Below are 18,610 nucleotides of genomic sequence, written 5' to 3'. Positions count from 1 at the left end.
CCTTTTCCCTCCCTCTCGCTCCACATTAAAAAATGGCCTTGTGCCTAATTTTCTAAGTGGAGAAGCAAATAAATACACCCTTTTCTTGGCCTTTTGGCCAAGGTCAAAGTGTAGCATCTGCTCTTACTACATGCTGTACTTATTGTGGGGGATCACTTTTCTGTATTAATTTAATCTAAAATGATCACCCACTTTACAACCAGTCAGTCTCAAAGCCATTCAAGTCATTCTCCAAATCATTCAAGTTGTTTTTGGAGGATTCCAGTTATTTTTTAAGCATTCAAGTCATTCTTAAGGTCATTCAATTCGTTCATTAAAGTCATTCTAAGTCATTTACTTTTTATTTATTTAAGTCATTTCAGCCCATTTTTCGGTCATTTTAGTTTATCTTTAAGAATTTCATGTCAATCCTACATTCACGCATTCATTCATTACACGAGAGCACGCGACTAATGGCTATCGGCCTTGTTATAATGTAGAACATATTATTATATTATGTTAACGGTCTTTTATGTTGGTGTCAACATTAATTAAATGAATAAATTGTACTTGATTTGAACTTCGTCTATTTTCATTCATTTGTTTTCGATCCATGTTTAATACACAACTGTGAGATGAATTAACATTATATTCCAGCAATATTCCCCAACCTTTCGTTTTTCTTTGTGGTGAGCGAGGTGAGTCGGAAGGGACTGAGCTTTAGGTAAGTTCGTTATGACGGAGAATTTTGTGTCAGGTGCTTTCTTCATTTTGTTGCCCATAATTTTGGATTGAGATGTCAATTCCTGTCCGCGGCTAAAAACGCGTAACTCTTCTGACGGTTTTGCTAACGTTTCACCTCTGATTCCTTCCTCCGAACCCCTATAGAAAAAAAAAGAAAAAAAAATTAAAAAGACAACATTATTTTCCATTTGGATAGCAATGCAGTGATAAAATTAAATTACAAAAATTATACTAGCTGCATTAATAATGATAATCATGATTTTGCTTCATAACGTCTCCTTGAAAAGAGATGAGATTCATTCTCAGAGGAGTCTCCCTCAATTCCGGCTCCAAACCACAAGTTTTAAAGATCAAGAGTTTCTCTAAGGATATTGGTGGTAGCTACAATAGCAGAGGTCTGAAGGCCGCCCAATATATAAGAAACTTGCAGGGGTTTTTTTTTTTTTTTCAAATGTTCTTTCAGACGACTTGATATCACACTTAGTACCAATTAACACCGAGATTACTTAATAATAATAATAATAATAATAATAATAATAATAATAAAATTAATAATAATAATAATAATAATATTATAATATTAATAATAATAAAATTAATAATAATAAAAAAATAATAATAATAACAACAACATTGATAATATTGATAATAATAAAACTAATAATAATAAAATATTAATAATAATAACAACAACATTAATAATATTAATAATAATAAAATTTATAATAATAAAAAATATTAATAATAATAATAATAACAACAACATTAATAATATTAATAATAATAAAATTTATAATAATAAAAATATTAATAACAATAATAACAACATTAATAATATTGATAATAATAAAATTAATAATAATATTAATAAAAATATTAATAACAACATTAATAATATTAATAATAATAACATTTATAATAATAAAAATATTAATAATAATAATAATAACAATAATAATATTGATAATAATAAAATTAATAATAATATTAATAAAAATATTAATAACAACAACATTATAATATTAATAATAATAAAATTAATAATGATAATAAAAATATTAATAATAATAATAACAACAACATTAATAATATTGATAATAATAAAATTAATAATAATAATAATAAAAATATTAATAACAACAACATTATAATATTAATAATAATAAAATTAATAATAATAACAACAACAATAATAATAATGGGGAGACTTGTTGCCACTCACCTTCCAGGGAACACCACAGGCTGTATTCAATGAGATCTTTGATGACCTGTGTGAAAGCGCCTTGTGAGCCAACAATAATGGTACAGACAGTCTGACCCATGACAGTAACATCCGTGAAAATTTTGTTTTAAAATCCTATTGTTTATTGTGTATTGTTTTGGTCCTGGATATGACCTAAAACTATATTCAGTGGTGAGGCCCCAGTTTGTGGGCTTTGGGGAGTGTGGAGCCACCCTTTAATTGCCATTGCTCCCAGGTCCACTCTGACCCGGAGTGGTAGTACCTGTTAGGGTCCTAACTATGGGTTAAATAGAAACAGACTTGAAAAAAAAAAAGCAAAGGGGCGTGCAATAAGTAATGCCCCTGACCCATTTCCCATGGCAGTAGAGCAACGAAACTTGGCACAGTTATTAGTCTTTCTCTACATAGGAACCACCCAGAGTGATGCATTTCTCCCATTGTTTGATGCAGCTCTGGAGACCGTTTTTGTAGAACACCCCAGGTTGGTCCTCCAACCACAACCTGACTTCAAAAATCAAGGCTGCATCATCTGGGAAACGCTTTCCTTTCAAAAACAACTTCATGGCTGGAAAGAGGTGAAAGTCAGAGGGTGCAAGGTCAGGAGAGTAGGGTGGATCGGGGAGGGTTTCATAACCACACACCTGTGCTTCTGATCTGGCGACATGCGAGTTGTGGACCGGAGCGTTGTCCTGCAGGAGGACGGTACCTTTGCTGATCTTGCCCCGCCTCTTGATTTTGATAGCTTCCCTCAGTTTCCTCAAAAGTGAAGCATAATAGGCTCCTGTAATTGTGGTTCCCTTTGCCAGGAAATCTGTCATCACTACTCCGTCCTGGTCCCAGAAGACTGTGAGCATGACCTTGCCAGTGGAGGGCTGAACCCTTGCCTTCTTCGGAGGTGGTGAGTCCAAGTGCTTCCACTGCATTGACTGGGCTTTGGTCTCTGGATCATAGTGATGGACCTAGGTTTCATCCTGTGCAATCAGTCTTTTGAAAAACTTTGTACTCATCTTCCTGGCACATCTCCAAATTCATCCTCGAGCACTCGGCGCATTCTCGCTTCTGGAATGGTGTGAGCAACCTGGGAATCTATCTGGCAAACACCTTATGCATATGCAAATGGCAGCCTCAACTTGACGGACAGATGCCTCATCTATGGCAGAAGGGGGGGCGACCAGGTCTGGGAGCTGTTTCCACAGACTTCCGGCCATGTTTGAATTCACGATGCCAGCGTTTTACAAGGTCATATGATGGGGCATTATCAACATAAGTTTCTTTCATTTCATCAAAAGTCTCCTGTGGTGTGCGTCCTTTTAAATACAAAAACTGGATCACTGCTCGACATTCAACAAGCTCCTTTTCACACCTGACTCAGTTCAAACACCTGTAAAACAGAAACCACAATTAGTTCAGAGCTGTAGTTTGCAACATAACCTGTAGAGATATAAATCATTGTACATGCAAAATTTCAGCTAGATCAGTCAACTGGAAGTGGATCAGGGGTATTACTTATTGTGTGCCCCTCGTATTCTATTAAACAATTTTTCTTCAAAATCACTGGATTCGGTATTAAATAACCTGAAAAGGGGTTGATATGCCGTAAAAAAGTGTATTGTTTTCTGTTTGGCTTATTTTGTGTATTTTTTTAATGAAATAATTTTAAAAAATCAGTAAAAGTAAAAATCGAAATTCTCACCAATATTCTCGGAAGAAAGGATGTTTCAACGCTTGTCTTGCAGTCATTCTTTCATCAGGATCGTACATACACAAGCCCTGAATCAGACTGACGGCATCACGTGAGGCGTGCGGCACCAACTTTTCAATTCCCGTCCCTGGTTTCGATGGGAAATTGTAATTTATTCCACGAGAAGACCTGAAAATCGAAGAATCATTAGTGCGAAACTGATTAGCATAATTTACCAACGCTTATCTTCTGGTGAAAAGAGTCTATCTTTGAAAATTTATGGGTTAAGGATTTTTCATTATTATATTTTCCTGTTTGAATTTTTGATCGATTGATAAATATTGTAATTTATTTTATTATTGTAATTTATATTTTCATCATCATTCAATGTCAACGTCAAAGGAGACAGACATGTAAAGTGAAGGTGAGACTGGGCCGACTGTGGTCAACATGTGGCCAGAAGAAAGAGAAACGCATCCAAGTTAGATGGACATGTGGCAGCAAGAAACTTCTTAAATGCTGTTGAGACAGGAGAGTAACGGCAATAAATGCTCTTGTTAAAAAAGTAAAAATGCCTGAATTTATTTATTTTTGTTTTTTTGTTCCTTTCCGATGGTGCTGGACGGTGTTGGGGGTCTGAGAGAATTTTGAACTGTTACGAACACAGTTCAAGCATAACAGCTACATTACAGAAGTACATACTGTGATCGTCAACCATTTATAGTACAGGCCAGACTCAATGTCGTTTAACTTCAGTGACCTAACAAAAATCGACGTATTAATATGATAACATGCATAAGGAAAAAGAGCACCACTCAGACCTCCACTAGAAGTTATGTTCCATTATACAAACAACAATCTCATTAATCCTCGACTGATTTTTAACCTCTTTTTTTTTCCACTGAAGGGAGTCACCACTTATCAAATCTCAAAGGCCACTCAAGGATAAAGGTTAATCAGTGTACAGTGGCCACTGGCACAACAGCGTAGTAATCGTTAGTGGTTGGTTATTTAAGCGGACGACACAACAAGAATTTGTTTACATTGGACTTGAAGACGACTATCTTGTAGTCAGCTGCAAAGCAAGCCAGCAGAACAATTCCACAGGTCTTTATAGATGATAAAGCATGCAGATAAAAAAACACACTTGGTCTGCCTGTAAGTTGGTCTGTCAGTCTGTCATGTTTCAAATAGCCTTTTCACTGTTAAAAACAAAGCTTGAACAGATCCATCGTAAAAAACGTCGGTTCTTGTTGTTATTTAAAAACGTACTTCATTATCTTCGACAAAAGTCGACTCTCGGGCGTCCCAATCACATCGTGGATCTTTGCAATTTGGTCAACTTCATTTGCACCTGGAAATAATGGACGCAAACTGAAAAAAGAGGAAGAAGGAAAAAGAAGAAACTTAAAGAAATGCTTGCCATTTTTTTTTTTTATTTAATTTTACGAAATGGTGAAATTTATCTCCCTTTGTTGCACTCTCCTATTTGGAAAATAAATTAGATTTGTGATTCATTTTATGTGAAAAAAAAAAAACAGATGAAAATCACCCTAAATTAATCGTTGAAATAAAAGAAATAATGAATTCAATCTTAAAGAAAAGAAAGAAAATAAATTTTTCCCATTTTTTAATGGAATTTTTACAGAATGAGCAAATTTACCTCCTTTAGTTGTAGTCTCCTATTTTGGAAATAAATTAGATTTGCAATTTATTTTATCTGACAAACGAAGTTGTGATTAAATGCTTTAAAAACAGGTACAGTAGAACCTCAAGATACGGCATTAATCTTTTTCGGGGTTTGGGTCATAAGGTGAAATCGCCGTATGGTGGGGCTTAAGCAAAATTTTATACAATACATATCAAAAATTAATAACAAAATACAGTACAGTATATAATACATATGTATATAATGAAATAACATTATAAATAACACCGTAAGGCGGGGCAAATACCGTAACCAAGGGCCAGAAAAACATCATATTCCACAACCGTATCCCAGGGTTCTACTGTACAAATCTTTGATTTGGAACAGCATGTAGTGTCTGGTGGCAGACAAAAAGTAATAATAAAGAAAAAATATGGCTACTGTTTCGAATTATATGCTGGCGATCTCGTTACGAGTAACAAGATTTCTTGTCACCTCATATGCAAATAAGATGCTGTGAGTTTGAATAAAAAGTTGTTTATTTTTTGAAGAGATTTTGTAAATTTGAAGCAGTGAGTTTTGAAATATTTATTTGCACGAAATATAAAAATACATAATTAACAAATTAGCCACACGGCCATTCAAAAGTGTGCAGATAATGAGTATCGTTGATCATCCTTGAAATACTTAAAATTGATCATCCTTGAATACTTAAAATTGCCTATCCTACTCTTAACTAGAAATATTTCAGTCACCACAATACCACATTCACTCCAGGGGCTGCCCTACTTAAGATAAAACCAAATTTGAAAAAGTTAACACTGTGATGAATTTGGAGTAGGGAGCTTTGACCGACGTTTGTTGATTCTTACCCTGGAAATTGTTAGTTGAAAGTACAGAATATTTAACAGCTGATTATTTAATCACAAAGATGAAAATCCCTCCCCAAATCAGTCTTTTATGTAGGATGAAGTCCAAAAGAAAAAATATCAAATAGTCTATCAGTCATGTATGCACAGTGTAATGATGTATAGAAGTGAAACTTGGCAAGTGAGGGTTGAGGACATGTGTTGCATGGAGAGAAAGGATATGAAATCTGAGTCTTAAATAGAGGTTTAGATGATTTAAATGGAAAATTCGTAGTATCTTTATTGGACGTCAGAATTACCAATATGTGTAGTGATTCTTAACTTTGGGAGAGGCCATCTTAGAGCATCTTTGTGTATAGCCAAAAACCACATCACACTATTGGTGAACTCGACGTGATGTCCCCCATATATCATTTGACTCTCAAACCCTTGTACTCTTTCTATGTAAATATCCTAGACTAACCCAAAACGCAGCAAAATCTCACCCCTACACTGTTGAGATCCCTAGATGCCAGAAAGCCTTTTACTCAAACAATTTCTTCCCTTGAACTTTGGAATTCCCTCCCAGGTCTCTATTTCCCTGACTGTATCGATATGCAGAAGTTTAAGTGTAATGCGAATGGATATCTTGCTGCTCAACTCCCCACATAGTATCCCCGCAAATTTTTTCCCAAATAGTAGTCCCTTACATCTGACACTATGTAAAGAAAGTAATTGTCAAAAAAAATGTGATTGTGAAAAAAAATGTGATTGTGAAAAAAAATGTGATTGTGAAAAAAAAAATGTGATTGTCAAAAAAAATGTGATTGTCAAAAAAAATGTGATTGTCAAATAAAAATTTGATTGTAAAAAAAAATGTGATCGTCAAAAAAATGTGAATGTCAAAAAAAATGTGATTGTCAAAAAAAAATGTGAATGTCAAAAAAAAATGTGATTGTCAAAAAAATGCGATTGTCAAATAAAAATGTGATTGGCAAAAAAAATGTGATTGTCAAAAAAAAATGTGATTGTCAAATAAAAATGTGATTGCCAAAAAAAAATGTGATTGTCAAAAAAAAATTTGATTGTCAAAAAAATGTGATTGTCAAATAAAAATGTGATTGTCAAAAAAAAATTTGATTGTCAAAAAAAATGTGATTGTCAAAAAAAATGTGATTGTCAAATAAAAATGTGATTGCCAAAAAAAAATGTGATTGTCAAAAAAAAATGTGATTGCCAAAAAAAATGTGATTGTCAAAAAAAAATTTGATTGTCATTTCTACCTGAGAATTTCAAAGAAGACACAACCGACGCTCCAAATGTCCATTTTGTGGGAATAAAACCCCTCTGTGAGAAGACATTCCGGTGCACGGTACCTGGAAAGATACAAAATAAAGATAGATTTATGTTTAGACACATTTCATAATACTCAATATTAATAATAGTTGCTTGAATTATCAGAAATCGCATAATCTGACATGATTCTCCCTCTCCAAAAAAAGTCACATATGTGGTGTTGTATTCAAGCATAGAAAATGTATGTATAACTTCAATTGCATCCTTCTGTTTGTTTTACAGGTATTTTAATTGAATATGTCCGGATGAACTTGTAGCAGTTGTGCTCCCTGAAATGTGAACCAATGAACTCATAGCTTTGCTGTTCCCTCGACATGAATACCCTCAATTAACTCGACAGTCATCAAAATTCCATCCCTTCACTGTAAAGATCTCCCAGGAGAGCCTTCTACTCTGAAAGTTTCTTTCCTCAAATTGCTAGATTTTGGAATTCCCTCCATGTATCTTGCTTCTCCAACTATTTTCTTCTTGTATCATGGCATATCCATCCATCCATCCATAGCCTTGGGCCTCTGGAGGGGCATAGGCCATCTACAACTTTTGTAGATGTTTTTGTAGTGAGGAGTTCTTTTTACAGGGTGAGGGTGCTTGTTAATGTAGACATTGGTTACCTCCCTTGCTTCAGTTACATGGTTACCTCCCTTGCTTGTGGTGATATAAATAGGAGTCGGCCATCTTGGTTTAGTCAGTTCGTTCGTACAGTTTAGACAGACTACAAGTGTCTCAACAAATGGTAGCAGAGATATCCCTCTGTGTGCGACAAAACGAAAAAAAAAAAAAAAAAAAAAAAAAAAAATTTTTTTTTTGTACAGCTTGTCTGTAGCACTAGACAGATCGGATATCGGATATGGCAACTTCGAACAAACAACCTCCATTGTTGGAGGGGGAGGATGTTTACGAGAACTGGAAACAAGACGTTGAAATGTGGTCGTTGTTCACGGATCTTTCTGAGGAAAAAAAAGGGCCAGCAGTGTTTTTGACGCTACCACCGAATATTAGAGAATGTGTCCGTGAATTGCCAACAAGTGACATCGGCGGACGAGATGGCTTGAAGATCTTAATAAAGAAACTGGATGACATATATTTAAAGGATGAACACACGCGCGCTTACATGACTTTTAAGGAATTTTACACTTATAAAAGATCGTCAGGTACCAGTATAAATGACTTTCTTGTTCGTTATGAGTTTTTGTACCAAAGATTAAAAAAATTCTACATTATTCTACCGGAAGGAGTGCAAGCTTTTCTTGTTTTGAACGCGGTTAACATATCGGAAGAGAACGAAAAATTAGCGCGGACAACGTGTTCTGTTTTGACGTATCAAAACATGAAGGAATCGATAAAGAAAGTATTTGGTGACATTTATCGTGATGAAAATGTACCGGCAGTGAAATCAGAGCCCGAAATCGTCAACTATAATTATTCTAAACCGGGTAACAACAAAAGGCGTTTTCGTCGAGGACAATCTAATCCATGTGACCGAAGTGGAAACGTGTTGTTGTGTTACAAATGTCAGTCTCCGAACCATCTAATTAGAGAGTGTCCTAGAAATACGCCCAGGTTTACGGAAGCGACAGAACAAATACACATTACGTTGTTCATTCAAGAAAATATTTATTTGAACAGTACAAATGAAAAAATCTCAAATCTTGTAAAGGAAACATTTGGAATGGCAGTCTTGGATTCTGCTTGTACTCGTACACTGGCTGGCGAAGTGTGGCTTGATGTTTATTTAGATACTTTAAATGAAAGTGACCTGCAACTAGTGAAGTATACGAACTCAGACCGGAGTTTTTGTTTTGGTGATGGAGTGGCTGTCACAGCAATTAAAGTTGCTAAATTTCCGGTTACACTCGGAGGTATAAGAGTTTATATCGAAGCAGATATTGTGAAAAACGACTTGCCTCTTCTATTAAGTCACAAATCAATGAAGACAGCAGGAATAGTGCTAGATTTCCGGAAAGATATGTGCTGGATTTTTGATAAATGTATTGAACTAAAGACCACAACTTCAGGGCACTATTGTCTCCCCTTAACAAATAAGTTGTTGGATCATAGTGGTACTAAGAACATTGTATTACATGTTCAGAATTTTGGTCAGTGTTCTTTCACAGAAAAAAAAAAAAAAAGCAGAAAAACTTCATCGACAGTTTGCTCATGCCTCGAAGGAAAAACTTGTTTCCTTGGTTAAAAAAAGTGGCAAATTCAATGACAAGGAATTTATAAAGGCGATTGAGGAGGTTTGTGAAAACTGTCAAATTTGCCTTAGATTTAAAAAAGCTCCACTGCGACCGGTTGTGGGATTGCCTCTTGGCAATAGATTTAATCACACAGTTTGCATGGATTTGAAAGAGTTCATCCACAATGAGGTGTGGATACTACATCTCATTGATGCCGCTACCAGGTATTCAGCGGCAACATTGATCAAAACAAAGAAGAAGGAGGAGATCATCAAAAACATCTTTATGATGTGGATTACCTATTTCGGATCTCCTGTTCGTTCTCTGAGTGATAATGGGGGTGAATTCTACAACGAACATTATAGACAGATGAATGAAAAACTCAACATAGAGACCTGTACTACTGCCGCAGAAAGTCCATTCAGCAACGGTACTGTAGAACGTCATAATTTGATAGTTGCTGAGGCAATGAAAAAAACAATTGACGATGAGAAGTGTGAACCTGAAATTGCCTTGGCATGGGCTATTTGTGCAAAAAATGCCCTCCTCAATTACTCTGGACACAGTCCAAATGAACTTGTATTCGGTTTCAATGTAAATACACCCTCAATTCTGACAGACCAGTTACCTGCTATGGAGTCCTCTACTACAAGTGACATGGTGAGAAAAAATTTAAATGCTCTCCATAGTGCAAGGAGAAACTTTTTGGAAGCGGAGTCCAGTGAGAGAATTAGGAGAGCTCTCAGGTCTAATGTCAGAACTTATGCTGATGAAGATTATGCTACCGGAGACCAAATCTATTATCGGAGGCAGGGTTTTAAAGGATGGCGTGGTCCAGCAAAAGTGTTAGGCAGAGAAGGCCAGTTTGTCTTAATCAGACATGGCGGAGCATTTTATAGGATGCATCCGTGCCAATTGATGAAAGTGAATAAAAACAACGAAAAAAGAACAAAAAAAGCTGAAATGCTGGGAAACACTACAGAAGGGAAGAATGAATACCTTTCAGTTGAGGAGGAGGAGTTGCAGAATCAGGTGGTAGAAAGTGAAGATATAGACAGAGAAGAAGTTGTTGATAGTTCTACCAGTTTAAGAGATAAGACTGAAAAACCTGGCCGAAATAAGACCATAACTTATAAAATAAATGGAAGTGGGGAGTGGAAGAAAGGAAAGGTTATGTCAGTACAGCCTAAATCAACTGGCAAATATAGTCATTGGATCAATATAGAACCTGAGGATGAAAACGAGGATCAAGTTTGTATCAACTGGAATCATATTGATCATTGGAGAGAAGTGCCCCAATATACTGAACAGGAAAATGTAGTCCTGCTCACCGCTGAACAAGAGCAGTCGAAAGCTGTAATGGATGCCAAGCATAAAGAAATAAAAAACATGAACACCTATGAAGTATTTGAATGTGTGCCATACACAGGTCAAAAAACAATATCCACAAGATGGGTGATTACTGAAAAATTCAAGGATAATCAGAAAACAATGAAAGCTCGCCTTGTAGCACGAGGCTATGAAGAAAATAGTAATCTGAAAACGGACTCCCCAACATGTAGCCGTGAAGCTATGCGAATGGTCATGCTAACCGCATCAATAAAGAATTGGATGCTGCAGACCATAGATTTTACCTCAGCCTTTTTGCAAGGTGGTATTTTAGAGAGAGATGTGTACCTGAGGCCACCATCTGATGTTTGTCCTAAATCTCAAGTGTGGAAATTAAAAAGATGCATCTATGGATTGAATGATGCTCCACGGGCATGGTACAAGAGAGTTACTCAGGCTTTGATTGAATTAAAAGGAGTAGCAAGTGCTTATGATAATGCATTGTTTTTGTGGCATGATATTAAAGGAAATTTGACTGGAATTCTTGCTATGCACGTGGATGATTTTGTTTTCTGTGGAAACACAGAGTTTGAAAGGGATGTGATTGCAACATTGAAAGAAAAATTTAAGGTGGGATCTCATGAAAGTGGAACATTCAAATATGTTGGACTGAATGTTAATCAACAGGAAAATGGGATCACTGTAGAACAAGATCTATATGTATCTTCCATATCTCCAATAGAAATAAGCAAAGGGAGGATACTGAGGAAAAATGATGAACTGAATGAAGAAGAAAAGCATGAGTTGAAGAGACTTGCAGGTCAGATGATGTGGGTTTCAACTCAAACACGCCCTGATATAGCTTTTGATGTGTGTAAAATGAGCAACACTGGAAAGCATCCCAAAGTAAAAGCCTTATTTGAGGCGAATAAAGCCTTATCAAAATTGAAATCCAAGAAGGGTTCTATAACATTTCCAAAATTGGGAAAGCCCTCAGATTTACACATTTTGTGTTATACTGATGCCTCTTATGCCAGTCTGGAAGATGGATCTTCACAGGGTGGTTTTGTTGTCTTTATTGGAGGAAGTACTGACAAAATGGCCCCCATGTGTTGGGCGTCAAAGAAATTGGACAGAGTGACAAAAAGCCCATTGGCCTCAGAGACTCTTGCTCTGAATGAGGGAGCTGATACTGGTGTTTTGACTGCGGTTATGATACAAGAGGTATTTCAGTTATCTAAATTGCCAGACGTTCTCTGCAAGACAGATAATGCATCACTTGTGGAGACATTGAATTCCAACAATCTGGTAAGCGATCGACGATTGAGAATAGATGTAGCAAGGCTGAAGGAAATGAAGAGTAGAGGAGAGATACAGATAGAATGGATCAAGGGTTGTGATCAGGTCTCTGATTGTTTGACCAAGGCAGGAGCTTCGTCTGAGCTTCTAAGGGACTTGTTAAATCAGAAATAAATTATTCACTTGAGGACAGCAGCAATGTTAATGTAGACATTGGTTACCTCCCTTGCTTCAGTTACATGGTTACCTCCCTTGCTTGTGGTAATATAAATAGGAGTCGGCCATCTTGGTTTAGTCAGTTCATTCGTACAGTTTAGACAGACTACAAGTGTCTCAACAGTGCTGGCCCCACGCCCAACCTTCCTAGAAGGTACATACAGCGCCTCGCCTTCCCAAATGGTCACCCATCTGGTACTGGCGAGGCTCAACGTTGCTTAACTTCGGTGACCTGGCGAGAACCGGTGTGTCAATGTGATTGTGCTGTACATGGCATATCCATACCGTAGATGAAATCATGGTTAGTGTTCTCCATAGGCTTCGGTCCATTGTTTGTCCGATTTCGCTGAAGACATCACATGATTTTGAACTTGGCAAAATACATGGGGTGGATTGCCATTACCTTCTCCCCAGTGCAGTGGCAGCTGACTCGCCTGTTTGCACCTATCCGTTGTCCTTAGATCGTCCGCATGGCTGCAGTCGAATAACATAACTCTTCTACTAGAGATTCATCCTCCTTCATGGCCATCCAACGTCCTGTTGCCAGCATCACCAGAGTTACCTTCTCCTAAATACGTGCCTTAACTAACACTAAGGGTGCATCTCTCCCAGTGAATTAATGCACATCGAGATACCAACCTGGAAATTTCTTATGACTCGGCGCGGTACATACAACGTCTAGCCTTCCCAAATGGTCACTCGTCTGGTACTGGACAAACTCATCGTTGCTTAACTTTGGTGATCTGGCGAGAACCGGTGTGTCAACGTGATTGTGATACTAAGATGCAAAAATTAAAGTGTAATATGAGTAGACATCTTGCTGCTCAACTCCCTATTTTAGAGAAGCTCCTTGCATCTCGGCGGCAATTGAAGTAGATATGATTAAAAAATATAAACAATTAAAAATGTAATAATTAGCATTCGTACGATTAATGGAAATTGAAATTAGAAATCGAAAAATCGGAACTTATTTGGGGGGGGGTATCGGAATCAGAAAATTTTGGCCTGTATTTTCCGATACCAAAAACGATTCTTTTTATTATTTCATTTTTTTTTTTTTTTGTCGTTGTTTAAAATTTGATTTTTCATTGCTGACACTAATGATGAAATGATAAATATTTATTGATTTTTAAATTACGAGTAAAATTAAAATCTATAGATCTCTTCCTCCCCCGCCCTCCCACAAGTGTAGCTTTTATGTGTCCGAAAAAGAAAAAAAAACACAAAATTAACCAACTCTGTAGCTAAATATTGAGAGATTTGAAAAGAATTGGAATCAGAATCGATAATTTTATGCTGGTTACCATAATATAACTTTCGTTGGGTAGGTCACCATTTCGGCGGGTCCCCCTTTTGGGGAGTTGTCGAAATTAATAAGAAGACGGGAGTGTTGGTTGGTTGGTTGGTTTTGTTTTACGGCATATCAACCCTTTTCAGGTTATTTAATGCCGAATCCAAAGATTTTGAAGAAAAAATTTTTACTAGAATATATTTGTTGTTTTTAAGTTGGTTTCTATTCAACCCATAGTTGGGACCCTAACAGGTACTACTACACTGGGTCAGAGTGGACCTGGGAGCAATGACAATTAAAGGGTAGCTCCACAATCTAGAAACCGTCCTGGGAATTATAACAAAGAAACAAGGCATTTCAAAAACGAAACGGTTTTTATATACGTTTCAGCATCCAAGGTTACAGTAAACCTGCAAGTTGTATCGGGTCATAGAAAGTTCGTGATTTTTCATTTTGTGTAATGACTCTTGTAGGGGTGCAGAAGTTTAAGTAAAATTAAATCCCTTTGTCCCAAACAAAATAAAAAAAAAAATGAAACAAAACGACCCATCCTTCTGATTTAAAATGCATTTATTTTTCAACAGAACCAACAAGGTGAATAAACAAAGGTCCGATCGGTTAAAGTTCTTTCAAAGTCATTATGATTAAAATGTTAGATGAAAGTCCTTCGTGGAATCAAGGAGTTTAGAAGTCCTGTGTGAAAATAAGGAGATTATTTTAAAGTTTGTGGGGTGTGTATTACTGTACACATAGATTCGAAAAAGTTGTCAAAAAACAAATATATAACAAATAAATGTTATCAAAGGCAAAATAAGTTACTTTTCTACCAAACTGGATATAATTCACGTGTTTTTATTCAATTTAACATGTTTATTCAGCTCGAAAAACATGCAGTGTTTACCAATGTATTGGACAATTCAAAATGGCGGCCGACTCTCTCTTAAACACAGTAAGTTCGGGAAAAGGTGTTATAAATAATAAACTAGACAAAATACTGTTAAAAATTCGCTCAATATATATTACCGTGACATAGGTTGACATATATTCGGTGTTTTTTTAATAGTATTTTGTCTAGTTTATTATTTATAACACCTTTTCCCGAACTTACCGTGTTTAAGAGAGAGTCGGCTGCCATTTTGAATTGTCCAATACATCGGTAAACACTGCATGTTTTTCGAGCTGAATAAATATGTTACATTGAATAAAAACACAAAAAATATATCCAGTTTGGTAGAAAAGTAACTTATCTTGCCTTTGATAACATTTATTTGTTATATATTTGTTTTTTGACAACTTTTTCGAATCTATGTGTACAGTAATACAAACCCAGTTTGTGTTTTATCTGGCGAAGTTCGCCTTACTTAAAAGTCCCATGAGGAAGGTCATTCGTGAGGAAAGTAATTCGGTGTTATTAATTAGAAAATGTGCGGAGTGGATGCGTTGAGAAATGTATCAAATTAAAGGCATAGACACCTTAAGTGTCTTAAAATTTAAATGGAAATTCAAGGGGAAACTTTCTTAATTGGTCTCTAATGATCAAATCCAATGAAAATCTAGCAAAGTTCAATTTTTAAATAGGAGGTTGTGTCCATTAATATCCATACAAAATTCTTTAAAATACTAAAGACCAGGTAATTCACGAGGAAAGTAATTAGGTGTTATTAATTAGAAAATGCGCGGGGAAATTGAAATGAATAAAGGTTCGTTTATTTGCGCACGAACGTGCGTGCGTGCGTGTGCGGGAAATTTATTCACTGAGTCCCGTGAAGGTTATCCCACGTGGTTCATGTTAATAAGCCTAGAAAAATCAGGACATGTAAAAATAAAGACAAGGAAATACTTTTAAGAATAAAAAAAATATTGACATTTTATTGAGGGAAAAAGAAAGCATAAGGGTTGGGGAAAGAAGGCAGCAAAGCTGCAAAGTTCAATTATTGAGAAAAAAGTTTATATGTTCACCAATTCGACTGCCAAAAAATGTCCTTATGGCAAGCACTAAGGGCTTAATTAACACTAGAGAGAGAGTACAGAAATAAGAGAAAATTAGAATAAGAGAACTTACTGCGTAAAACAATGATTTCGTTTTTTTTTAACCTTTCTTTTTTTATCTTTATATATATGTGTGTGAGTCCTTTTTTTTTTACATATATATTTTCTTCACGCCACTCCAAATCGATCTGTCCTCACTTCAGTGACAGAATTCTTGAAAGTTCTTTTGAAAATAATCCTTGAATTTGAAAACTCAATGTTGTTTGGTAAAACCTTCGTTCGTCCTTCTTGTCAGATGAAATTTTCACTGGTTACAACATGGAAAGACAATTCGGTTTCCACACGCCGACATTTAATCGCATCTCGTGCGTCCAGTTTATAGATCAATTCTTTCTTTTCTTTTCGAGTCAACCAACTTGATTCGACTCTTTCTGAAACTCATTATTCATTCCTATGAACAATGAAATAACTTTTACTATTTTTAAGACTTGAATGTCTGAGTAGGACCAGAGTTCGTAACTTGCGTGTTACCCTCGTGGAATCTCTGTCCAAAACTGACTTTCGCTTGTTGAATTTTCGCGGGAAAAGTATCTCTTAGTAGAACCAATTGTGGCGTGATTCTTTCAGCAGCAGCAGCAGCAGCAGCTCGTTAAAAAGACGTAAAGTTAAAGAAGGAAAGAAGGGAGGAAAGATAAAAGACAACGACGAAAAGAAGGAAGAAATTAAATTTCTGACACTCTCCCGAACAAAAAAAGAAAAAGAGAAAAGAAAAAAGGTGGACATATTCCAACTAATACCAGAGATAATCAGGATTTCTCTCTTTAACTGATCTCTGATGTCTAACAGGTCTAGACTGATCCTCACGAACTGATTCCACAACATTTTCACCTTCAGGCAAATCATCACCTTGATCTGCAGCAGGGACTTGGAAAGAATGAGTTATAGAAAGTTCCAACGGGAATAAATGTTTTATTGAATGCTCTTGCAACGTATCACCTCTTTTAATCAAGGCAGATCTCACCAATCCGTCGGAACCTTGGGTCAGTTTCATCACCCTGCCCAAACTCAGTGAGGTCTAGACTTAAAACCTTTTATCAACACTACATCATTCACCTTTATCTTGTTATCAAAACTAGACTGGTACAAATCACTAGATAACTCTCTCAAACTCATCAAGTACTGTTCATACCACATAGACCTGAACTTATTCAAAATGGATTCTCGATATTTTCACATATCTAAACTTGATCGTATAACCCTTATCTGCCAGTTCGTTAACCATAGATCTTTCAATCGGTTTCTCGTAAACTGACACTTGGTGTTGATGGTTTCCGACAATAACCACGACAACACTACTTGTGCGTCGACAGCCACTATGATTTCCTTGAACAAATTCGGGAACATCTTAACCAAAATAATTACATGTTTAATGCCCAAAAATACAGCCAACAATTCCAACGTAGGAAGGGTTCTCTTGACAGAGGGAGCCACTTTAGCTTTTGCAAAAAATAAGTTAGCCCTTCCTCGTTGGTACATATATTCGACAATTCCGTAAGCACGGTTCGAAGCATCACAGAACATGATCAAGATTACCGGCAAATCAGTTTGAACCGAACATCTATTAAAACCAATGTTTTGAATGTCCTTAAGACTCTTTTGAAAACTATTCCAAAGAGATAATATATCATTAGGAATTGCTTGGTCCCAGCCTAACTTCCATACTTGGCTCAACATGATTTTTCCCTTTATAGTAATAGGCAACACAAGACCCAACGGGTCAAAGATCGAAGAATTCACAGACAACATGTCTCTTTTAGTTGAGACTACTCTCTCAACACCTCCGCTACTTAATTTCATTTCATCCAACATCGGATCATACGTATAGCCCAAGACTTTCTCACACACCATTCCGTGAGAGGAACCATTGTTGTCCAACTGTATACGTTGTGAAACTATTTCGCAGTTACTGCTACAAGTTTTCAATTCGAAGCCACCCTTTTCCATGGTAGTTACTGCTTCCACATATAACTTCAGCAATTCAGACTGCGACTGGTGTGTTTTAACCAGATTATCAACATAGAAGTTATTCAACAGCATGTCACGGCAGGGTCCTGCGGCATGTTTTTCTATATGATATTTCACTATATAACACAAAATGAACGGGCTGGACACAAATCCAAAGATCAAAGTGCTGTACCTGAAACAGACCAGCTCGTCCTCTAACTTCAAAAAGAAGCAGAAACGATTCTTGTCAAATTCTGAAGGAGGCACATGAATTCTCTCAATTATGCCTTCGTTTTCCTGATCAAGAAATACTTTGCAATAATCAGAGTACAGATTTTTGTCAGACAATTTATTTACTACTTTGTCTAAGACAGCTAATGCCACATTATAACTAGACGGAACTTCGTTCAACTTATCTAGGTTACATAGTAACTTCCGTCACGATATTCAATAGACGAACGAAAATCTGCTATTTTTATTTTATCGTAGCTACTGCATACCTCATCTGTAACACCCAATGTTTCGAGATTGAACATATTCTCTATGGTCCTATCCACTGCCGCTTCATCAAAACAACTCCAAGGATCCAAATGATTCGATTTAGGCTCCAAAACAAAGTATACATGAGTAACATTACACGACGAAAATTTCCCTACGACTCGATTGTAATTCAAGCCATCCTGCTCCCGCACAGAACAACAGGATTTGAAGTCCGAAACGTCTCCAAACAAAATCATTCCCTGAGACGAACTAAATGCAAATCCGTCTTTAAATTGGGTTAGCTGCAAGGGGCCCAAAAACTT

General features: G+C 36.3%; 1 protein-coding gene across 5 annotated transcripts in view; it reads right to left on the bottom strand.

Moving 5' to 3' along the window:
* The window catches only part of LOC145260392 (MAPK/MAK/MRK overlapping kinase-like), a 187,700-nt gene that overhangs the window by 10,752 nt on the left and 158,338 nt on the right, over positions 1–18,610 (bottom strand). For all 5 annotated transcript variants that reach the window (XM_080118346.1, XM_080118343.1, XM_080118347.1 and 2 more), the window contains 4 exons: positions 7,427–7,519; positions 4,920–5,021; positions 3,660–3,836; positions 651–861 (listed from right to left, as the gene is read on the bottom strand). In XM_080118346.1, coding sequence (XP_079974472.1) covers positions 651–861; positions 3,660–3,836; positions 4,920–5,021; positions 7,427–7,519 — 583 coding nt within the window. The remainder of the gene's footprint in view (positions 1–650; positions 862–3,659; positions 3,837–4,919; positions 5,022–7,426; positions 7,520–18,610) is intronic.

This window comes from Euprymna scolopes, chromosome 36 (assembly GCF_053919585.1).
Source record: "Euprymna scolopes isolate OS-2025 chromosome 36, ASM5391958v1, whole genome shotgun sequence".
Classification (NCBI taxonomy): Eukaryota; Metazoa; Mollusca; class Cephalopoda; order Sepiida; family Sepiolidae; genus Euprymna; species Euprymna scolopes.
The sequence above is the reverse complement of the archived record's forward strand: the minus strand, read 5'-3'. Positions and strand labels throughout refer to the sequence as shown.